General features: G+C 36.7%; 1 protein-coding gene and 1 long non-coding RNA gene across 3 annotated transcripts in view; one reads left to right on the top strand and one right to left on the bottom strand.

Moving 5' to 3' along the window:
- Positions 1-15,055, bottom strand: part of LOC139701620 (uncharacterized) — a 28,875-nt gene extending 13,820 nt beyond the window's left edge. Inside the window, exons 1-4 of one of the 2 annotated variants that reach the window (XR_011704150.1) lie at positions 14,944-15,055; positions 10,244-10,328; positions 7,450-7,529; positions 5,603-5,867 (exon numbers count right to left, since the gene is read on the bottom strand). This is a non-coding gene — a long non-coding RNA (uncharacterized lncRNA). Of the gene's footprint in view, positions 1-5,602; positions 5,868-7,449; positions 7,530-10,243; positions 10,329-14,943 lie in introns of those variants that run through there. The other variant, XR_011704149.1, reaches the window with a different exon arrangement.
- Positions 1-25,507, top strand: part of Svep1 (sushi, von Willebrand factor type A, EGF and pentraxin domain containing 1) — a 173,585-nt gene that overhangs the window by 6,285 nt on the left and 141,793 nt on the right. The window contains exons 2-3 of the mRNA XM_027943007.3: positions 20,461-20,716; positions 23,870-24,046. Coding sequence (XP_027798808.3) covers positions 20,461-20,716; positions 23,870-24,046 — 433 coding nt within the window. The remainder of the gene's footprint in view (positions 1-20,460; positions 20,717-23,869; positions 24,047-25,507) is intronic.

The following is a 25,507-nucleotide window of genomic DNA, read 5'->3' as shown; positions in this document are numbered from 1 at the left end:
TGAAAATTTTTTACAAAATTAATGTGATGTTTGTCAGCTTTTTCTTTCTAGGGAATAACTGTTTATAACAATCTTTCTTCTTGGTTTTTCTTTTTGCCATGTATTTAGAAATTGCCTCTCCTAAGCTGTATGTTTTGGATTGGCCCCACTACAAAAGTTAGGTTCTCGGTATCCTAAGCATTTCACATCAAAATGTAATCAGAACTCCTCATTCCCATTTTGCTTTGCTAAATATCTATTAAATAAGTATAACATGAAGCTTCCTTTGAAAAAAAATATCAGCTTTCCTCATTGTTCCAGAAATATGATCCTCCTATGGGGAATGTGCTATCTTGCCAAAATCCCAAGCTTCAGACGGCCAGAAGACTGGGAATGATATGATATGGCCACACTGGTGCACAGCCACACCTTTACCTAGAGAGTAATCCTCTCTCAGCCTCATGGGAATAAAGTACTCATTTTTACATTTTATATCAAAACCTGAAGATATGTGATATGCTGCTAGATTAAAACCCCAATGAAGAAATTAAGACTTTATTTTTTTTTTCTTTTCATATGATAGACTGCTAGCCTTTGGACATTCTGTAGTGGTCTTTCCAGTGGCCCAGGTGCTGAAAGAATAAGGAATATTGTGTTCTCCTTTCCTATAGAAATATGTAGGGCTCATAGGATTCAGTCATTCCAAACTCAGAGCATGATTTTGATGTCAATAGTTGCTCACTGTTGCAGAAGATAATTTCTTTTGTATTTCCAAATGTACCTCTGAATACATTTTCTCTTTTGTGCTTCTTTAACTTCTAAGTCATTCTCACACCAGCCTTGGTCTTATATAGGAACCTCCTTTATAATCCCATCAAAACATCAGAAGCATGAATGGAATGAAATGAATGAATCATCAGGACAGAAAGTAGACATAGACCTCATGTATATTTCTGAGGCAAAACCTGGTACTGAAATTCTTAATTTGAAGAGAGTGAGCAAATAATTCTCTAAGTCAAATTCCAGTTTCTTCTTGATCTATCATTTGCATATATTTTGTTTACTAGTTCTGTTATTTGGTGCATACTGGACACTGTGGTCTGTACTAAGAAAGCATAGCCCCTGCTACTGTTAAAGATATTTATCATTATTGGCTGCAGGTATTATAGCACAGTCAGCTGAAATGCATTGACTGAATGCCTACACAGATCTTGCTGTGTCCTGCTTCCCAGCTGACAAATTCCTACCTGGTGGAAGGGTAGGGAAATTCTCCACCAATGATGTAGTGATACAAATGCACTCAGAGGGGATTGATCTTCATAGTAATCATGAAGTAGCATTTTTAAAAGCACTCGTTCTTGAATAGATAAACTTTTAATTTGTAAAGAGATTTAATATTTACAAAGGGCTGTCATATTATGATTTTTGCCTCAGTTTTGCAGCAAAGGCAGCAAAGGTAGAAAAGTTAGGTAACTAAACACTAATCACAAAATTAAGTAAATGCCAAAAGTCTTCTGAGTTGTCACCTAGCCTTGCACCTCCCATTCCCCCATCATCACATTTTTTTTAAATCTTTTTTGTGTGTGTGTTCATTAGAATTTTTTTATTATTAGTTGCTCAAAACATTACATAGCTCTTGACATCATATTTCATACATTTGATTCAAGTGGGTTATGAACTCCCATTTTTACCCCGTATACAGATTGCAGAATCACATCGGTTACACATCCACGTTTTTACATACTGCCATACTAGTGTCTGTTGTATTCTGCTGCCCTTCCTATCCTCTACTATCCCCCCTCCCCTCCCTTCCCCTCCCATCTTCTCTCTCTACCCCATCTACTGTAATTCATTTCTCTCTCTTGTTTTTTTCCCTTTCCCCTCACTTCCTCTTATATGTAATTTTGTATAACAATGAGGGTCTCCTTCCTTTACCATGCAATTTCCCTTCTCTCTCCCTTTCCCTCCCACCTCTCGTCCCTGTTTAATGGTGATCTTCTTCTCATGCTCTTCCTCCCTGCTCTGTTCTTAGTTGCCCTCCTTATATCAAAGAAGACATTTGGCATTTGTTTTTTAGGGATTTTACTGTATTACTTCTGTGTGTTGATCTGTCTCAAAGTTAAAGCAAAGTAAGGATTACATTTCCAGGGCTGATCAGTGTCACGTAAGATGCAAAGCCATTCTCTTAGTCATCAGACCATCCCATGGGAGCATTACAATTGGCCCAAAAATATACATATAGTTAGTTTGTCTTCTGAGCTTCCTTTTTAACTCAATGAATTGGCTGGGAGTAAATTTAGCTGAATTAATAGAAAAATTAAAAGTATTATTAGTTTAAGCCTGATAAATATTTATTTCCCTGTCAAATTAAGCCCTGAGTCAAAAATTCCGAGTTAATTAGGTCAGATCTATGATGTCTTCACATCCCTCCTTTTAACCTATCTCTATTATCTTCAGGTCATATCATGGTCTAAAAGGGCTGTTGAATCTCCTACCATCAGAAACTCATTCCATATCCCAAGTGAGAGCAAAAGGAGAAGAGAGTCATACTCCATTTAAGGGGACTCTGGCATTTCAAAAAATACTTCCATCTAGATCTCCTTGGGAGATGCTCAGGCTTGTGCCCACCATTTGTTTTTGGAACTTTATTGCTGAAAAGGAAGGAGAGGAAATGAGAGTAGGAAACAAGAGGTCTTGTCATACTAGTGTGTTAGGAAAAGTGAGTGTGCCCAGGTCAATGACTAGAATACCCTATGTCTCCCTCACATGGTATTGGCCTGGTCGGGATCAAGTTGGAAGAGTTGAGCCTTGCCTAACTAAAAATAGTCATTGTTCCAGATTCTATTATTTCTTTTAGTAAAAACTATTGAATTTCCTGAGAAATTCATTTAAATATTGGTAACAGAAACAATAGTTTCCCAGAACCCAAAAGCTTCTAAATAATGTTATTCACTCACAAATACAAGCTTTTACTGAAAGTGAAATTGTGAATCTCACACTAAACATAAAATTAATATTGAATTGTTAATTTGCAAATAAATGAACAATTCTCATGAACACATTGGTTTTTCCTTGGCTTTTCTCAAGTAAGCTGTCAGATTGAAGGACCTCTACATTAAAAGGAATTTTATATTATATATTGTTTCTACCTTGCCCATAGATTTTTAAAGACTGTTCTCTGCATCTCCCCAGGCCATAGGAAGAATGAATTTCTGGCAAAGAGTCTGCTTTAGGAGAGTAAACTGCTCTGGTTTTTTGTGTTTGTTTTTTTAATCACGAGAGTTATTCTGTAGTACATGGATGTTATTATAGTGCTTCTATTAGAATGAGTGATAGTAGAAAATGAAATCTGCAAAATATTAGTAGGTGCATTTTCTTACCAACTTTATGCAAAGATTTTTGTTTTAGACACTTTTTCGCTGCTGTGACTAAAAGACCTGACAAAAACAGTTTTATGGGAGGAAAAGTTTATTTAGAGGCTCACAGTTTCAGAGGTCTCAGTCCATAGATAACCAGCTCCATTTCTTGGGGCTCAAGGTGAGGCAGAACATCAAGGCAGAAGAGTGTCGTGGAGGGAAGTGGCTCCCATGATATACCCCAAAGCCATCCCCCAAAGTGCATCTCTTCCAGCCTCTCCCCACCCACCTTCAGTTACCACCCAGTTAATCCCATCAGGGAATTAATCCACTCATTGGGTTAAGGCTGTCACAGCCCAATCATTTTACCTCTAAACTCTCATGTATTGTCTCACAAATGAACTTTTGGGGGATACCTTACGTCCAAACCATAACAATTTTTAAAAAGATATTCACCTTCTTGCTATCGGTCTTTCTCATAGTGATTTATTTGTATAATGAGTTAAGGAACAAAATTTTTTCAAATTTAAGGATGGGATATAGCTCAGTGGTAGAAAATTTGCCTAGTATGCAAGAAGCCCTGATTTTGATCCCTAAGAACAACAAACAACAAAAAACCCCAAGATTTTCAAATTTAGATATAATATATATGTGTGTGTGTCCATATATATGCATATATACATACATATATACTATATATACATACATATATATGTATCTTTCATAGCTATATTATATATGAAAGCTAAACACTTGATGATAGACTGTAATTACTATGCATCAAAATAGTAAAAGCTATCTTGATTCATGTGGATAAATGTGATTTGAAATTTAGGAAAATTCCTTAACAAGATAAATAGAGGAAAATGTTTTTAAGGAAAGGGCTTATCACATGATTGAGTCATTTATACTAAATGAAGTTAATAATCCCAAATTGGACATTTTTCTATTTGTAAGTTATTGCCAGTGTATATTTCAAGATACATGAGTTAAATGAATTATTTTCTTAATTCCTGTTGAAATATTCTTAATAACCTCAATTTTTAAATCCCCATTCTGCAACACCTGGATATAGGACATACTGGCTGCTAATGCAAATTATGACTATTTATCTGTTTAATTTCTAATTTCAAAGATGGTATTAAAGTATATATATGTGTGTGTATGTTGTGTGTGTGTGATTAAAATATACACATTTCTAATTTTATCATATATAAACTCAAATATTCACTAGTTTCTCCTGTAAGCCTTGGTGTCTCTGTATCTTACTTCCTTACATTTATCAGAGTAAATGTCCTGTCCCTCAGCAAGCTAGACCTTTTTCCAAGTATTTCCATTCCTTTTTTGTGCCTTTAAGGGCTTTCTCTTAAGGGAGAGGAATGAGCTTTTTTCTCCAAGTTCATGAAGCATTCACAATTTGCCTGTATATTTAGAGTTGAAAGCATGTTTCTAGAACCATATGGTAAATTGTCAGTATGTTTGTAGAATGAGTAGAAATCTTAAAATTAAGTATTTATCAATCAAAAAATGTCTCATAAGAACACAAACCGAGATGCAAAGATCCCTGTAAAAGAATATCCATCTTAGTATTACCTGGAATTGGATTTTTTTTTAGAAACAATATGGCTGTGTTTTGAAAGGCCCAGTGAATTACACCTTTCTTTACCTCCCCTGAGTTCTGATTCAATTAAGTTATATGATAACAACAGAAAAATTAAATATGACCTCATTTCCAGATAATGGAGACGATGGCTTAGGTGCATAGTTTCCTATTACTGGTACTCTTACAGTCAGACAGACTTGCCACTCCAGGAGCATGTAGTGCTGGGCTCTGGGAGGCCACCTATGTGTGGGCCCACTACTCTAAAATTGAGGCTCTTTCTGGGCCACCAAAGAACAAAGTGCGTGAGAGCCAAGGAGCCCCTCCTCCCTAAGGGAAGAGTGAGACATAGGGCTGTAAAGGTACATACTAGAAGGGTAACTGATAGGTGACACTCCACATAGAGGCTAGGGACAATCAATACCAAGTTCAAACAACTCAAGAGCATTTAATGAAATAATGCCAGCCACACCAATGTGTGGTAGTCAATAAAACCACATTTTAGAGACTATTTAGTAGCATAGTAAATTGAATAAATGTCATGTTAAATGAACCGAAACTGTGTGTTCATCATTAATCAATGAAACGCTGTATCACGTAAGTCCAATTTCATGAAATACAGGCACTTAAAAAATGAGCAGAAAATCTCCAAAATATTTAGAGTAGTTATCCATAGGTGGTAGTATACTTGCCAATTTAAATATGTTCATTTCTCCTGCACTTGAAAAATTAGCTACAAATGGACTTGACTAACTTGTTAGAAAGTGAAATATCATTGTCTTACCTGGGTGAAGGTGATTGAAGGGTAACATACTTTGGGGCATCTGGAGGCACATATTGGAGTGACTGGTCTCAAGTATAAAAATCCTTGTAACTCTCAACTTTATCTTAAATATTCATGAGCATTTTGCATTCTATGCCATAATGCAATTCTGCTTTAAAAAAAACCAAAATGATGCTTTAGCTTGTTATTTAAAAATAGAAGCAAAACAACTCTAATCTTTCTGTCAAATGCCAAGTGCTGTGAAAGTGAGTCTATCTGGGTTTGAAGATTGTGCTGGATGCAGGATACCACCCTCTGGACCTCATTGTTTGCTTCAGCTGTTCTCTCCTCCCCTCTAGTTCACCTTAGATGTTGAGAATTCAGACTCACAAAAATCTGCAATGGGTGACAGTAGTTTTCCTGCTGCTTGGCGAGCTCTCTGAGGAGAGGAGCCCAATAGCCAAGATGGAACGCAGCGGGTGTTAAGGCTACAGATGGAGGAGATAACAGCATCCCCTTGCTGAGAGGCCAGGAGATGGTATCCCTCCTTGGTTTTTCCGCACGTGTCAAGGGCAGTGATCTATTGCTATGTCACTCTCTTATTCTCACTGTTAATGCTCATCAAAGACCATTTTCAGGGAAGAAAGATGTCTTCCACTACCTACTTTTTTTTTCTCATGTAAATAAAATAGTGTCCTCTCAGAACTCCTTTTCCATAGTCAATTCTCCTTCTCTAGCTCCAAAGCTCCATTTTTATTGTGAGTTTTGTCCTATGCAGTAGGGGTTGGTGTGTTCACTTGCTGTGGGCAGTGGTAAGGATTCAGGCACACTCCAGAGTGTTTTTTGTGATTATTTTTCTTTGGGCATCTCTTTCATCTTAGTCCCATTTTGATCTACACTGGTTTAGCTACATCTGTAGACTGTAGCTCCATCAATTTTAGTCTGGTTGTGTAGGCTTTATCTTTCCAAATGAATCTGAAATGGACTTCCAAAGAAATTAAGCAAGTTTTATTTGCGTGTTTGTGTTTTTCCCAGTATTGTTTCTAGCCAAGATTTCTCTCTTCTCAGTCACATTTTCTTTCAAAATATGCATACTTGGCTTTCAAATGTTGCTCCAAGAATGATGATTTCAGGAAGCTATTGTTGGAATTTTCTGGCAATAATGATACCAAAATTTAGGCTATTTATAAAGAGCCTAACCTAATTAATAAAAACCCATATGTTAAATCAACATCTGCAAAGGGTGTTATGTGACAACATGAAAAGGTAGTCACTGCCTCATTCCACTGAGAGCCAGTAGAGAATCCAAGCCCTAGAAGCTTTACAACTTAAGGGTGAGAGATCTCAGGCGTTAACAGACTACCTCAATCAGTCAGTGGAGGACCACTCTCTGCTGGGCATGAATTCTCTATCACTCCCTCATTCCCTAAAAGTAGACAGAGTGGTCTCCAGGCACCTAGGAGAGCCCTCAAGAAAAGTGCAGATGCTGGCATGAGAAGTCTGGGTTATGGTGAGGAGTCAATGAGCTCTTGCTCTTGCAGATAGGAAGCAAGACAGTTTTAAGTACAAAGATCTAACATCAGAATTTAGTAGATAAAGGTGCCTAAAATCCTAATAGTAGAGTGCTTTTCCAGAAATTTGCAGAGTATTCTGTACTCACCTGATATTTTCCCAAAACATGGCAGAAATACTGTAGGACGATACTTTATTAGATAAGGAAATGATAGGGATCCCTGGTTCATGGTACATACCTCTCTTGTAGCACTTATTGTTCCTCTTCTAATTGAGGACTGAGATCACGTCTTATTTGAATTTCTATCTCCTACAGTACCTAGAAAATGGTATTCGTTGTTACCTTGAAGTTCTTGGAAAGATATATCTTTAATTTTAGTACATCAAGAATAGTATTGTGCTTCTCTGATTTCTTCTATTACAAATAGCTAAATCAATATAGTCATAGCTTCTCAATGGAATACTGGATGCTTGATTTTTTTTTTCAAAACCATAGGAGAATTTTAGCAAATTCACATTTCAGACCAAATTCCCACACCTGTCTGAGATTTGTGGAGAATCTCAGACAGGTGTGGATCTGTGTGTTTTTCCTCTAAAATCTGGTCCAGGAAGCAAACTCTACAGCTCCCCTGGAGAGAAGCCTACCTAATGAATCAGAGGGAATCTGTGGTTCTGAGCTTTGGGCCCCATATCCCCTCTCCAGTCACCATCCTTTAACTACTCTTAGAGTCCTCATAACAGCAAAGGTAGCTATTTTTTCTACTCCTCTGCCCAGGGCATCACAAAGTCCTTGTTGGCTCCTGTGGAATTGTGCAGTTATTGGTCTTAGAGTCACAATTTTCCCCAGTCCCCTGTACTCTCTTGTCAGGTTTCACAAGCATGATTTCCTGGCTTTCATACACAGGCCTGAATGAAATGTTGGTTACTCTGTAATTGTTGTATCTATGTGATAGACCTAGTCTAGCAAAAGACTAATAGTTCCTTTGATGACTCATGGCAAATGGTGACAGGATTACCCCTTGCCAAGCTCTGCTCAAGCACTTTCTCTGTATGAAGTCATTAAATTCTCACAAAAACAAAGACCTCCTCAGGTTATTATTATCCCCAGAGTACTTATGGCATAGAAAACCAAAGTAAATTACTTCAAGGTCACACTTCTGCTCAACTGAATAACCAAAATTCAAATCCAGGCAGTTAGAGCCAGAATCTAAATTCTTAACCACCAAACTGTCAGTATACGATGTGTTGTTCCATGCAGGCATGCACTGACACATACAGCGTAGTAATGTTCACTGTAAACTCTTGAGGCTGAGAGAGCAGGCTTTGAGAGGGACTTAGATATGTGTGTGACAGAAGACAGACTAGAGCAGACATGGGACTAAGAGGAGGGAACATTTGGAAATTGTCATTTGAATGGATACTGTATAAGGGTGCCTGATAATCTCAGGTGATCACCTCCCCATTTCATTCCAGGGAATTGTTTCTCTGGTGTCGTTCTCATGGTATAGCTGCATCAGCTAGCATCTCCCACCCAGTGCATCTTAACAGTTGCCCTTCTTTTATGGCAGAGACCAAGCCATGGAGTCAGTAGGAAAGCAGATCTCCTAATTGCAAGATATCTTCCTCATCTTCCCCATTTATCTAACTCTGAATACTTGGGTTTACCTTATCCGAGTTTAGCACTAACTTGTACCCTTTATGAAAATGAAAATATGACTTAAGCAAAAACATCCACAGTTTTAGTCCTAGGTGCCTTAAGGTCCACTCTCAATCACACAACCTAAACCTAAATTTGAGTTTATAAATGTATATGCCAAATCTCAGTTCAAAAACTTAGTCTTCCAATTAAATTCAATTTATCCTAATCTGGGATATCCAATTTCTGTACATCTTTCTGCTTTTTAATATGCCATTCTATTTCACATACAAACAAACAAACAAATCCATTTTGACTATTTTAGTTTTTTCAGGTTAAAAAAAAAAACTTGCTTTAACAATCAGCTTTATGATCATCAATATTTAGAAAACTATTCAAGTACTGTAGGTAACGAACTAGGTGTATATTCAATGCATATTTAAAGATAACTGTCAGAAAAAAGCAAACAGGTAACTATTTATGAATTGTTTAATCTACCAGATTATACTATATTTGAAACAATAGTAAAAGTCAACACCTTTGAATGAAAATGTATGTATCACTACGATCATTTACTGATAATTTAAATACATACACAGTTTGAATATTCCTTATCCAAAATGCTTGGGATTAGAAGAGGTTTTGATTTTTTGATTTTTGAATATTTGAGTATATATAAAGAGATGTATTGGAGATAGGACTCAATTCTAAACATGAAATTCACGTACATTTTAAATACATCTCATATACATAGACTGAAGTTGATTTTATACAATATATTAAATAATTTTGTGCATAAAATGAAGTTTAATTGCAAGAAATTTTCCCCTTCTGGCATCAGGTTGATGCTCAAAAAATTTCAGTTTTGTAGCATTTGGATTTTGTATTCTTGAATTAGAGATGCTCAAACTGTAATAAATCTTCTAATTTGTGAACAAAACTCAACCTTAAATCATTTAGTGTTTTACTTCAGTTTTTTAAAGATATAAACAGAATCCTTCACTCTCTCATGGTTGATGTGATTCTTCATACAAACAATACAAAAAAAAAAAGAAAAAAACCAAAATTTTCAAATATCATTTGGAATGTTAATAAGTGTCACAAAATAAATGCATTCTTTTGATAAACCTAAGATGACAAATAAAATACACAACAAGTTCATGGACTTAAAATCTCCCTTCAACTCCATCCCCTTTAATCCGCTATGTGTCAGTAGATTTAGTTTGAAATATATTTGGCTTTTTAAAACTGTTCTAGAGTTGGGTTGTTTCTAAAGCCTAAATATTTCTAATACAATAGTTAGATTTTATGTGTCCTTCACATACTCTAAGCTCCTGCTAAGTTTCTCCTTCATGGTCATTAAAATATCTCATAATAAGATAGACAAAAATACATACCTTAATCACATTTCTTTTCTAATGATTCTGTTTAGATTGAGAGTCCCAATCCAGAAGTTGAGATAGATCCTCTATAGTCTTCCTCCTAGCAATTTTGATTAGGGCATAAGGAGCTTAGAGAGAGTAAATTTTTGTTTTGTTTTAGGGTGGTTTTTTTTTTTTAACCAGTAGCTAGTATATGCAGTTAGAACTGTGCATAGAGAACAATAGAAATCCCACCAATTTAAGGAGAGTGAATAAAGATACACAGAGAGAAGGCTGGGGGTGTGGCTCAGTGGTAGAGCGCTTGCTTAGCATGTGTGAGGCACTGGGTTCAATTCTCAGCACTGCATATAAATAAGTAGACAAAATAAAGGTCTGTCAACAACTAAAAATGTATTTTTTAGACATGAGAGAAGCTGAGATAACATACTATGTGATCCAGAAGAGAATAGGTGGAAGGTTGAAAGGAGTGTACACAATAGTCTCTTCTGACTTCTTTTTCCTTGTTCCAATCTCACTGGAGGCCAATCCTCATCTTGAGAGACATATTCTTACATGCTTCCAGGAAATCTCCCACTTTGCTTAAACCAGTTAAGTGGGTATTCAACCCTTAGAGACAGCCATTTGTGGTTAAGGTATGTAAATTTTTATCTTAAAATAGTAAATACCTTTAATTCATGGATAACCATTCAAGTCTTTACTAATTTCCATTTGCAAGTATCTAAAAATACCCTTTGCTTCTTTTTATTACTATGAAAATAATATTAATAGTTTTAGGTAAAATTTTTGTTTCTTACCCTTTTATATATGCGTGTGTGAAGACATATATAATTATAGGTGGTAAGAAGAAAAGGCATGCTCTATAATTTTTAAAGTTGCATATTGAAAATGTTCCCATTTAAGGAAGTTCTTGTAAAGTTATTTTTCAAGTATTTGTTATTGCATAGACATATTTTAAATCTCTTAGTAATCACTTATTACTATAAAATTGTATAGTTAAAATAGTCTTATACATAAATCTTTCTCAATACCTTTCTATTTCTTTCAATTTAATTCTCTTTTATCTGAAATATGATTAGTTTTTTATTATACTTACATGTGGTTCTTGCCTTATTATATTGATAGTACTCTTACATTGAAGTGATGGGCTTCCTGCCTTGTTCTTGAATTTTACACAGATACTTCAGATACTTCAAGCATGATTTTGGCCATTGTTTTATGATAATGCTATTTTATATTAAGTAATACTACTCTTTGCCTAATTTATTTGCAAAATCATAAACAGATGTTCAGATACCAAATGATATTTGTACAATTTGGGATTATCTTATTTACTTTCTCCTTTAATCTCTTGATGTGAGGCACATGAACCATGTCTTTGACTCTGAGAGCTAAATGCTAGCTGGTCATATTGTGTAGGATTTAACATGTCAACTGAAATTATTTTATAAAGTTATTTATAATGATATTAATAATAGAGTTTAATTTGGTTTTTATTGGTAGCAAATTAGTGATTTGCTTTTTTAAGATTGATATGTCATTTGGCATCATAGTTTCATTTGGATTCTGATGACTTGACTTTGCTATCCAGATTTTCTTGATTCCCCGTGGGTTTAGAGAATGGATGGTGAAAGTTGGCATGAATGGAAATTTGTTTGGTCCTTGCGTGTTGTTCTATTGTTTTTTGTTTTGTTTTGTTTTTTACAGTCTGGATTCAGTCTGCTACTCATTAACTCCTGTGCACACCATTTTCCAATTTGATATACTGTACCTATGGGTGCATTTCAAAATGATCTATGTCCATGTTTAATAACTAAAGCATGTATGTGGGTGGAAGAACTCTGTAACCATAAATCTGAGACTAAGTTCCTCTTTGACCCTCTGGTTCTCTGATTTGGCTCGCCTGTCATAAATAGCCTAAATGTTACTCAAGCCAACATTTTTTCCCCTTCTAGAATTTCAGTCTATGAAGCCTGAGTAAATACTTAAAATAAATGAGACACATTAAACATGATTCATTTGAAATTACAAGATAAATGGGAAAGCTCAGTTACTGAAGAGCACACTTCCCACTTATAGTTTTGACGTTGTTTTGTTTGTTTGGTTTCAGTTAATGTCTCTTTTGTATCATCAAATAATGCAACTAGAGGTCCCTAGCATAGCACCTGGCATACAATAGTGATTCAATATGGATTTGATGAAATAAGTATATATGTGATATTTATGAGTTTTCATTTCATGATTGCAGAACAAAATTTACCTTAACCACAATTTTTGGACCCGAATTTATTTTTTTATTCTGTATGTTGGACAGATAGCTAATGAAAATGGTGGCATTTGTTTATTTGTTCATTCACTGGTTTCATAGTCATTTTTATCATCAATAGCATAAGGGTTAAGATCCTGTCCCGCAAGAGAGTTCATTGCAAACAAGGTTGGGATATAGTCAGACACATAGCCTTAACTATAATTATATGGGTTTGGTGAAATGGAACATGAATGGGAGCAATGAGAATGGTTTATTTTATGCACATTAGAAGAATTTAGAAAAGTTTCAAAGAGGATCAAACTTTTATCTAAATTCTGAATAACTACTAAAAGGTAGAGGCAGATAATATTGGAATATTCCTTGCATTCTTGGAAAATAGTCTTTTTTTTTAAACAGTTGAGCATGCCTTCCATTATTTTAATAAAGATAATTTATCATATTATTCCTATATTTTTGTTTACCAAAAAACCTAGCATTTGGGGCCAGGTGTGGTGGTGCATGCCTGTAATCCCAGGGGCTCAGGAGGCTTAGACAGTAGGATCCCACGTTCAAAGCCAGCCTCAGCAAAAGCAAGGTGCTAAGCAACTCAGTGAGATCCTGTCTCTAAATAGAATACAAAATAGGGATGGGGATGTGGCTTAATGGTCAAGTGCCCCTAAGTTCAATCCCTAGTAGGCACCCCCAGCAAAAAAAAACCCTAGCATTTTGGGTTATTAACCTTTTTTACATTAGGACAATAATTGTGTTCCAATGATTGTGTTGTAAAGTTAGATTTAGTCATTTTAATCCAGTTTGAGAAATAAGCTTTATCATATAAAAGGGAAAGGTATTTGAATATTATTTGAATTCAATTTGATGGTATTTATTTGGAATTACGTTTGTCAGTGAGATTGGTCAGCAACTTTCTATACTAAAATTTTGGCTAACTTTTATGGTTTGCATTTCTGACGTTTTATCTCTTATGAACAATGTGGATTTCCAAGTTGTTCACTCAATTTTGAGTTTCCCTGCATTACTTTCTTATGAAATCCTTCTCTCGTGTACATCTCTCTTTTCATCTTAGCCTATTCTCTTTCTGTGGATTTCAGTTCTTGTTTTCATAGAGGCTCTGAATTTCTAAATTCTAGTGATACAAGCATCATTTCATCATGCTTATTTTCTTCCTATTTCAGTATTAAATGATGTCCTCTTCTAAATCCTCAAATTAATTTTGCATTTATTGGATTTACAGAATATTTTCATAGGCCTTCTCTAGACATATTTTTTTTTAATCTGAGTATGAGGCTACTATGATCTTGACCTACACTATCCAGTCTTCTAGCCACTAGCCACATTTGTCTACTTAAATCTAAATTAATTAAAATTATTAAATAAAATTATGAATTTAGTCCTTCATTTGCAACAGACTTGTTTCAAATGCTCCATAGTCACATGTGGCAAGTGACCACTGTATTGAGCTTAATAGATAATCTGTCAATCATCCCAGAAAGTTCTGTTGGACAGTGTTGACCTGAGCCCTCTTCTTTAAACAAACATAGCATGTGGCTTATTTTTAACTTCTTTTGCTGATCATTTGGGTAAGTTATCAGTTCGTTTTAATAATCATAATAGATAGCACATTTTACACTCATGGGTTCCAACACTTATTTTACTCGCTTATTTATCATTTGCTGCAAACACTTTGGCTATACTTATTTATTCGTGGATGAAGAAAAACAGAAGGAAAAGAAAGAAAAACCCACTCTATTTGATTTCTTTGAATATTTCTCTTTGATAAAATATAGAATGTAAGATAAAGTATAAGAATTCACTCTGAAAAGCAGAACTAATTCCTAGAAAGCATTAATTACACGCACTTGACATGAATAAATAAAACACTGAACTGGAGATGAGAAATAAGGGGATAGACAACAAACTGAAATTAAAACAAAACTGGCCAAAAACTGGAAGGAATAAAGAGAGGAACCCAACAAGATAGACAAATATTATAACAGGAAAAATAAAGTTCAGTACCAAGAGTAATTCTAAACCAGAAGTAGAAGGGAAGAAAATACCCTTCCACAAAACCAACACAGACATGGAAGAAAAGCTTGAGATATTGCTACCAGATCCAAAAGAAAGTAGGATTAACTTCTTTTTTCCATAAATAATTTTTAAAAAATATAAAACAATGAATCTCTCTTGAATTGAAAAACATAAATATTCAAATTAAAACATTAACTATGATAACAGATGAAGATTAGTGAAATTCTAGAATGGGAAAGGTGAGGAAAGTATTGTAAGTTCTGATGCCTCGCTTGTCCTTAACATTTCCTAACAAAGAAAAGAATATGTGAAAATAAGTTGGAATAGTTCATTTACTGATTTTCTGCTCCTTGGTAAGTAGCTTGAAAGGATTTCAGTGGATATTAGGTCACAGTAACAAATTCTGTAAAAGATAGCTAGTTACCTTCTCTAGTTAGTATTCCTCATCAAGACTGGTGACAATGGACAACCGCAGCTAAGGCCATGTCGTAGTTGATATTCTATCTGCATGGAGTTTAATTATTGCAGGCCAAGAGCAAATCCTGTCCCCATTCCAGACTGGTTGTGACCTCTGACTTTCTTTTAAGACCATTTTTCAAAACAGCTCTCTTGTGGCCTGACTCGGGGTGGGGGTGGAGGTACAGTCTTGTGTAATGGTGATGGATCTCGGTTGTTAGAACGCTGTTACACAATCCTGCATTTTTATCATTCTAATGACTTTTGCTGGACTCGGGAAGCGTACTCCCCTGCCAGATATTTATACAAGCTCATCAGGGACTTGATACAATACAGATGGTGATAACCTTTTGCCATACAAAGTCCATGTTGAATTTTTCTTTGCCAGCAAAGCATTTGCCTCATTCACTATTCTGAACCAGAAAATTGCTGTTTCTGAAATGCCTCAGCAAGGATACCAGATGATGTAAACTATTTCAGGAACACTGGAAAGAAAAGTGCCAAGCTTGTACCCCATTCCACAGACATTACCACAGAACCATTTACTTCTTCAGTCTTGGTATAAAAAAATGTCCTTATTGGATTATGTTTTTATTCAAGCATGATGAAGCACAAAGTTGGGGGGACTGTGAATTATTTTCAGTAAATCATCCACCCCTCCCCTATCTTTAAAGAACATTCCAAACCCAGATCTTGTGTAATTCTTTGCTTGAACTACTAGTCCTGCCATTCTTCTTGCTATTTTAAGCTTAATATATCTGTTTTGCCAACAGATCTAATGGTTCCTGTAAATACTTACCAGTTCTCTGTAAGAAGGGAAGGAAAATAGAATCACAGCTTGGAGTGTTCTGTGTATAATGTATAGTACAGGAAGAAGTCTCTGTTTAATCCTAACTTGGATGTTAAGGAATGTTATTGAGAGCTAAGATTCATATTCCAAGAGAGCATTTATTTCAGAAGGACAATAAAGGCACAAAAAGAAAATTTTACCTTTCTTATATACAACTATGTGAAACATCACACACACAGGCACACACAGAATAGTAGTTCACCTTAAAATGTGGTTTACCTGAAAATGTTTCTTTTAAGGTAAACTACTATTCTCTGCAGACCAATTCACTCAACTAACTCTATTCAGTGTCTAAGAGTTGATGCACTCCATTTTTTCATTAATTCACTCATAAAATAGATATTTATGAGCACATACTCTTTGCCAGACACTATCAAGAATACTATACTGAAAGCCAGGCATGGTAGCCTATGCCTGTAACCCCAGCTACTCAGCAGGGTGAGGCAGGAGGATTGCCAGATCAAAGTCAGCTTCAGCAACTTAGTGAGACACTGTCTCAAAATGAAATTTAAGGGAAAGGAGCTGGGGATGTAGCTCAGGGGGAGAGTACTCACCTAGCCTGCACAAGAACCTGGATTTTGTTCTCAGTATTGCTGAAATACCTTGTTAAAAAGAAATTTTACATTTCCCCCCTCTTCTCCTTTCCATTATTAGTCTCACTTGTGTCTTGATGACTGTTAACTCCCATGACCTTGTAGAAGAGACGTAATTCACGGTAAGCACAAGAGGAATGTAGAATGTCCATGGAGGCGAGATTACGCCTGCTGAGTGGAGCAGCTAGAAGGAAAAAGAATTCATCATTTAGTCAAGAACAAGGACACAGAAGCACAGCTTGCACATCTTAGAGTATTAAAACTGGGACTTACCCTTGGAATATGGAAAAGGATAATTTCAAATACAAATTAAATAACGTCTTACTTCATGTCCTCCATATCAGATCATTGGACTTTTACCCAGAGATGGTACTGAATGAAAAAAAAACCAAATATATGTGTGTGTGTGTGTGTGTATTTAGGTTCATTCTGATTGTTGTTTATATTATAGGTCTCCCCACCCCAATGTATACTAACTAAAAATGTAAATACATATATACATACACATATATACAGAGGAGCCTCTTCTGGCTAGTTCCTGGCCTCTCTGGTCAACCCTGGATTAAGTCTTTTAATAGATTCTTGGCTTTCTGTCATGAAAGGCTGTTGAAGCTCATGTTGTCCATTTCTCACCTGAACCTGAAATAAACCATTTCTTCAAGAATTCCTGGCTCCTTCTGGTGGGCAGGACATTTGGGAACTATCATCAGGGCTTTAAAGATGCTTCTTTCTACTGAGGCTGGTCCTTGCTCCTGTTTTTGTGGATATGTTCCAATGTGTCTTTGGAATGGATTCCTAGAAGTGGGTTATTGGGTCAAATGATGAGATAGGAAAATTTTAATGAAGAATGTTATAAGACAATTCTCAAGCTCAATTGGAAAAGAAGCATTTTAAGGTAAACCACAAACATTTTGAGAGAGAGAAAAAAAAAGATGAGTATTTTCTTTACCAGATATGAAAAAAAAATACTATAAAGCTATAGCACCTGAAAACATGTGATATTGGCTGAGAACAGACAAGTAGGTTAAAAAAAAAAAAAAAAAACAGAATGGAGAGACTACAACCAAGGAAAAAATGAATAAATCAGTAAATCATTTTGCAAAAATTACTTATCCCGATGAATAAAAATAAAGGTAAAATAAATACCAAAGGGGGAAAAAAACTGTGGATTTAGGAATTTTTAAAAATTAAATATTCATTTAATATACAAGTGAATATCTTAGCAAATTGTGGGGGGAAGTTTTCTAAAGCAAGATACAGGAGGTAAGGATTATTACAAGATTTTGACCCAGCAGCTGGAAAAACTGCTGAGGTATAGGTTTCTCTTTATGGACAGATATTTATTGACCATTTTCTCTTTGTTAGGCAGTACTCTAGATTCTGGATATTGAGGAATTGAAAAAAAATGGATAAAAATAACTGCCTTCAAGGAAATCACATTTGGGGAGAAGCCCAGGCCTTCATTGAAGCTGTTCTTGCCCTTGACATTCTGGGCCTACCACTTCTGAATATCTTTGAGTGTCTTTAACACAAAGGTGTTATGTAAAGTGATCTCTTTCTCTTCCATCCCTGATATTCTTCCTTGTAATATGTGAGAAAGCAGTGTTCCAAAAGATATTCTCTACCTACCTTTCAAAATATCCCAAGGTTCAATCAGGAATAGATGTTGTGTATAAAAGATAAAATATGTCACTATCTGTTGTTGAACAATTTTTATTAAAAAAAAAATCTCTATTTTCCTGATGTTACACTTTGAAACTCTAATACACCTGATGACGAAAACTCTAGATATTTGCAAGAAGGTTCAAAAATCAGTTTCTCAAATACTTTTACAAACTGAGTCACATTCAGGATTCTTTCTCTTCCTCCCCAAAGTCAAGTGAAAGCCCTGGCGCTTATGCAGAGCTGCTTAGGGGGTGCTCTCCTCTCAGCACTGACATGTTCTGCACTTCCGTCTTCTATGGTGTACAATTGTCTCATCACTGGTCATGATGGTCATCATTGGACATTGGCACATTTGTTGGTTAGTTTTGTAGACCTTTGGTGCCCCTGGGACTCCTTGGACCTCTTCATACTTATGTGACCAGAGAGAGATACATCTCCATCTGGCTTTGGCTCACATGGTCCATGGCGCCATCCCTTGCCAAACACATGGATCTTAATATGGTGTTGGCTTTCTCCCTTCTATACCCCTTTAGGAATATGGAGGACTCATCAGGTCCTCTCTCCTTTAACACCTACAAAGTTGTACTGCATTGTCCCATGTCATCATGATCAAGGGCACTACTGTGGGACAGCCAGTACCTGAATATCCCAATAGACAGAGGACCTATGAATCCCTATGCCTAGGGGGTTGTTTAGTGATCACCCCTTCTTCTGTGACTGAGTTGGGAGTTGGAGAAATTGGTGGAGAATTCAAGACCTCACAGCAATGTCTGACATCCCTTGTTCTCTAATTCTTTCACTCTCCCTGTCCTCAGAGATTCATTTCTTGTCTCAAGGGTAGAAAAATCTCATACTTATCAAGAATTTATCCCAAATCCTGTCCTTCATCAAAAGATATCTTTTTAAACTCTGAAAATAAGACGTGAAACTGTTGACTGGGCCCCTTGTTTCCATATTGAGGGGCTGTCCTTTGACATCTTGCACATTATTCTGTCACACAAACTGCCCTCTGTGCCCATCTTCACCATGTTCCCATCTGTGCTGTTTCCTGGATCTCACTTGGTTTTATAGAAGGAGCGGGATGAAGTGTTTGAATACCTCTTGTCAAACTGCTGGCTTTCCAGATGTTTTCTGGAGTCACTTTTTGTTTAATTTATTTTAAGTTCAAGTTTAACATCTTTAACTGTAACTCACAGACACAAATGAAATTTCAAGTAAGGCTTATTGAATTATAATACTTAAAATTGAGTGTATACAAAAGGAAATTGCTTTCTACAGATGTGAATTGTACAATCTGAGGGAATCTGGATCCTATGGTGAGTCTGGCCCCTGAAGTGAATTGAATCAGACTTATTGTTAAGTTACAGTACCTCTTTTTTAATTTCTATAAAACTTAGGATACAATTGTTGCTCTTCCTGTCTAGCTACTGGAAAACATGCAGAGTTTCTTGAATTACTATCTAATAAACATGAATGCCTTCTAAGCAATTGCCAGAAAACACACCCTGGCACTTCTTTACCTTTCCTACCCAATTCTAATGAAAATCATCAAAGATGAATTGGAAACAATACCAGAATCACCTCTGGAGCTCTCAGCCTTTATGGTTTGATGTTACAGAACACAGTGGCAATAAATAGAATGCCGGTTTAAAAGGGTTTTTTTCCCTTCCATCTGTGGAGAAGGAATAGCATATAATATTGTAAAACAGAATTCACTTGTCCTAAAATAATAAAGCCCAGGGTAGGATTTAGTGAATCAATGTTTTCTCATGAAGATAGGACACCGCCAAAAACAGCGGATTTTATGCTAATACTGGGTGGTCCAGAAGAGATGGAGTATTGAATCCATTCTACATTTTTGAAGGAGCAATGGAAAAACAAATATAGAGGCAGGTCAGCCATTATTAACTCTGGAAAAGACACTCTGCTAAAATTTCTTCCCTTTAGGCTTTAAGGGTTCATCATACAGAGGTTTAGATGGATGCATAGAAAAGTAGACATAGAGAGAAATACTAGGACTCAGATTTGATTGATATATTATGAGAGCCTGAAAAATCAATAAAAGACAGCCTAACAATAAATAATAACATTCATTTAAAAATTCATCCCATAAACACTTGTTGCTCTTCATCAGTGAGCTCCACAGAGAGGATGATGATGATACATCTTAAACTTCTGTGGTATATTGTGTTTCTGTGGAAGACCGTGGTAGACTCTGGACTGGGTCTGTTTTGGTTTTACTCTCACTGAGCAGGGCTTCCCTTCCTCCACGATGTGAAATGCTAATGATCTTCTCGAGTGTGCTCTTCCATAAGGAGGGAGTACGTAGTGAGCAACATAATGCAATCTCAGACTGATGCTCCCTGTTTCTTTACAGAAAATTCTTAGTCATTCCAGAGAAAACTCCACCAAAGTTATATTTCTCATCACTGATGGATATTCCAATGGAGGAGATCCCAGGCCAATTGCAGCATCACTGAGAGATTTTGGTGTGGAGATCTTCACTTTTGGCATATGGCAAGGAAACATTCGGGAACTCAATGATATGGCTTCCACCCCGAAGGAGGAACACTGCTACCTGCTTCACAGTTTTGAAGAATTTGAGGCTTTAGCACGCCGGGCATTGCATGAAGGTAATGGAGCCTAATGTCTAACAAAGGTGCCTTTAAGTGGGGTTTCCCTCTCACTGCCTGATGTTATATCAAACCCTTCTAAGGTTCTTGCTGAGCGTGATGCCCATGTGCGCTTTGGCTATCACAAGTTGTGCTGAACTTCATAGAGACGACATTCTGAACTTGCAACAAGAGAACTTGTTTTGTTTTCTTTCTTAACAGCTGTGATATATTTTCACTAGAATATCCATATGCTCCCACCTAGAACCATTAGAATCATTAGTGGAATGAACTGAGGTGTGTTTGGAGGCCACACACAGAGTAGGAAGTCTTGACTTAGATCTCATTTGCAGTTATCTGGACAGATGAAGTAAACATTCAGAGACTTGCACGGTGAATCTCAAAAGAATGTTTCCAGGAATACACATAAAGATATAGGGACGATGAATATTAAACACATATTTCTTGCCCTGACAATTTGAAGATAAATATGTTTTTGTATAAGCTTAATTGTGGTCAACCCTAAAAGGGAAGAAAATCAGCAAATGCCCTCATTAGAGTTCTTTGTACACCGTGTACAAGAATGTGCAGTTGTATAAGAGGAGTTAGATGAACGTTCCCGTCATCGTATGGGCATGTGTCTTGGTGAGCCAGGAGATGAGAATGCAGACTGCAAAGAGAAGACAGGGTGTCTGGCAAAGTGGCAAATTAGGCTTGATCCTTGCAGGTGTCCATATACAGGTCCCATTTCAGGGGAAAACCAGGGCCACACAAGATTCCAGCCAATTAATGATGCTCATAATAAGCAGGCGAGCCTACTGTGGTGCAATTTCAGGCTGTAGCGGTAGTTATTTAAACAAAACAAAACAAAAAAACCTCTCTGAGAGAGGACACTGGTAAAAGATTTTGGAAACTAGAATCTCAGTGAAATGGGCCAAGATTGGGTCAGGGTTTAGAAGCAGCAGGAAAATAGGCTTGGAAGTAAAGAAGTTTGTATTTAAATTCTGAGCCTATGACTTAATGAAGTCTAGATTTTAAGGGTGAAGTCTGAAAAGTCTAGTGTGCCTGGATTTGAATTCCTGTTTTGTCACCTGCTGGCTAACTGGTTTTTGACAGTGTCTATGTTCTACACTTCTTAGGTTTCTTATTATTAGAATATAGGTAATGAGACAATGCATACTTCATAGATTTGTCATAAGAAATAAATGCATTAGTACATACAAAGTTATTAGAAAGTTACTGCTGGCTCCAAAACTATCCATTGTAATTATGTCTTAGTTATTACTTATTAAATATCAATATTAATTAATTAATAATTCTTTATCTTGGGCAATTTATATAACAACTGTGAGCTTCAATTTTATATCCTATCAAAAATGGAGAATATTATAGTATGTACCACATAATTTTTTTTCAGAGGATTAAAACAAAATACTTAAACTTCACCTAGTTATTTATTGTATCTGGCACATGGCAGGAATCCTGAGACTGTGATGACCTTTGTTTCTCCTTTTCTTCAGGGAAAGCAATGTGTTAGGTGGGAGAATAGGGCAGCTGCACTTGGAAACAGTGGCTGTGACTAGATGAGGGCATGAGGTCATAGGTGTTGTTAGAAACCAGTGTTATAGAGGACGAATCTCCAATCTGTCTTCTAAGACTGGTGCCTTTTGTGTCAGTGTGAATTAACCAGAAACTAAGTAGGATGGAGCTTTCAAGGAAAGGGTTTTGGATTCTATAACGCAACAGCTTTAAAAGCCAGTATGTTGTTTACACTAAAATCTAGAATGCATAATACTTTGGTAGATTTCCCATATCTGGTAAGAAGAAACCCTGTTTTTATTAGAAAGACATGATTAGATCAAAGGCCATGAGTTCTTTCCCTTGGCTTTATAATCTCTAAAGCTACTTTTATTTTGGACAGATCCACTTTTCATGTTGAAATTGTCTATGTTTCTAGCCATGCTCAATAAGCCTACAGAATAATAGCTTTATTTCATATAAAATTCTTCCATTTGTTTCTCTCCCAGATTTGAACGCTACAGCATTGACCATCCTTGACACTTAAGTTTTTCCTGCTTTCCTAAGTTGTTCACTGTAAAATAAACCTGTGACCCAATGTGTCACAACCAAGTCTTCAGGGCCCCTGTCATAGGTCTTTTTCATCCACATCAGAGTATACTGGGTAGATTTTAATGTGGTGCCTGGCCTCTTTCTTGTTCTGGCCTCTTCCCCTTGGGGCTGAAGTCTTCCTTTTACATCGCCCCTATTTGTTATTCACTTTGTTATACATGGAAACAGACACTCCATCATTGAGCACATCATCAATCTCTTTCCCAGGTATGCACTCGCAGTCTCTGTGTCTTGTGACACTCGGTCACTTGAGTTCCTGCCACAGGCCCATCCCTGTATCTGGACCTAACACTCTGGATCTAAATGGACTTACTGCTTGCCCCATTCCTGGCATCCATTCCTGACCCGTCATATTCAACCTTTCCCTGCCTTGTTAAGTCACTTTTGAAACTGCTCTGCTCAAGCTGGTGGTGGGCATGGCTCGTGTAATCAGAATGGTCTCTGTTAACATTAACATGTGTCAATGTATTTAAATTTGAGACACAGACCAGATCCTGGTTTTATCACTTAGCTTATGTGGGTGCTGTTCTTTAAGTCTTTAATCAAATAGCAAAGTGATGGAATTTAATCTAAAGTCAGTAGCTCACAATCAACATCCTTATTCAACAGTCAGAATTGCAGTTTTACTTCTAACTTGAACAAGGAACTCGGGTATCTGGTTACTGCTCCCTGACCTCATTCAGAGGCAGTGCAACACTGCTGGTTTGGAAGCCAGGAGGATGACCTGAGGAACTGACTGTGTTACTTCCTGCTGCATCTGGAGATTCGTCTCCAAAGTACTTAATTTCTTCCTGACCCTGAGTGGCCCTGAGAACTTATGATGAGGTTCCAGAACTGAAATAACTTAACTGGCTGAAACAAATTCCCAGAGCGTGGTAGCAAATAACACACATTTATATTTGGGTGAGAGTAGAGAGCAAGGAAGCGATTAGACTGATGAGAAAAAGATATTGTCTCCAGCTTGCACTTGAATTTTAGAGACTAAAGAATGTAACATTCAATTGTCAATCACTTTTTAATTGCCCTGTCATATGTTTTTGATAGATCTACCTACTGGGAGTTTCATTCAAGAGGACATGTCCCACTGCTCATACCTCTGTGAAGCTGGAAAAGACTGCTGTGACCGAATGGCAAGCTGTAAATGTGGGACACACACAGGTCAATTTGAATGCATCTGTGAAAAGGGTTATTATGGGAAAGGTCTACAGTATGAGTGTACAGGTAAGTCTCCAGACGGTGTTTAACAGTATCAGTTGCCTGTTGTGTAACAAATGATCCCCAAACTTCGTGGCTTAAAACACTGTTTTTTTTTTATTTTTATTTATTTGTTTGTTTGTTTGTTTTTGACACCAGAAATTGAACCCAGGGGTGCTTAACCATTGAGCCACATCCCCAGCTCTTTTTTTTTTTATGTTCAAACAAGGCCTTGCTAAGTTGCTGAGGGCCTTGACTAATTGCTGATGCTGGCTTTGAACTTGTGATCCTCCTGCCTCAGCCTCCTGAGCCACTGAGATTATAGGTGTATACCACTGCGCCTGCCAAAATAATGTATCTATTGCTCATGAGTGCGGATCATTTGGGCAGCTCTTTTAGCTCTTTTGGTTTTAGCTACTATGAATCATGCTTTTGCCCTCAGCTATGACTAGAGTAGTCTGCCTTCCAGATCTCAGCTGGCTTCAATGCCAGCAGTCAGCTGACTGTAGGACTGGTCTGAAGTGGTCTGGACTGGGACAAGGAGGCTATCCTCCATGAGGCCTTTCATACCCCATCAGGCTAGCCCAGGCTTGCTCACATGGCCATGGCAGGATATCAAGAGGAAGCCCTCTGCAAGGATAGGTTCAGAATTGGAAGGGGGAAGATTTGAGGTCTTTTGTCATTAATCTACTAGCCAAATCTGTTCCATAGGAACCTACACCAAAATATGTCTCAGTCTGTGTATGAGATTGCAACCAGTGGGATTCCATTCCCTGATCTGAATATACCTTGCTAAATTGTCATGAAAAATGCAACATTTGCTTGATCTTTTGACTCATTGAAAGCCTCCCCAAAAGGGCATCAGAAAGTTCCAAAAGGCTGGGCACAGTCGCGCATGCCTGTAATTCCAGCAGCTTTGGAGGCTGAGGCAGGAGTATCTCAAGTTCAAAGTCAGCCTCAGCAACTTAATGAGGCTCTCAGCAACTTGGCAAGACCCTGTCTCATAATTCAAAATGAAAAATAAAAAACAGGCTAGGAATGTGGCTCAGTGGTTAAGAGCCTCTGGGTTCAATCCCTTGTATGGAAAAAAAAAAAGTTCCAAAAATGCTGTGATTTCAAAACGGAATTTACATTGTCAACGTTTGTAAATTTTCCTTTTCTAAAGTTTCTTACAAAAACGTCTTCTTATTTTATTAGAGAGGCATTCTTAATGATTCTCACGCTCTGTGTTATATTTTAGGAAGTATTTAATATTTAAAAGCAGCCTGTGGTTTTTCCGTGTTAGACAGTATTTTATTTATTCTGTTTTTTACCTAAAAAGCAATGTTGTTTTTTTAAAATAACTTAGATTTTCCATGATTTTTTGTTTTGGAAAACCGTATTCCCATGGAAATGACACTCACCAGGGAAATGTGGGAGCAGTAGGTTTGGTTTTCTCAGTGTCGTTCGGCTGCTCACTACTAGTTCATGTGAATATTATTTCATTCT

The sequence above is a fragment of the Marmota flaviventris genome, chromosome 13, assembly GCF_047511675.1.
Source record: "Marmota flaviventris isolate mMarFla1 chromosome 13, mMarFla1.hap1, whole genome shotgun sequence".
Lineage (NCBI taxonomy): Eukaryota > Metazoa > Chordata > Mammalia > Rodentia > Sciuridae > Marmota > Marmota flaviventris.
The sequence above is the reverse complement of the archived record's forward strand: the minus strand, read 5'-3'. Positions and strand labels throughout refer to the sequence as shown.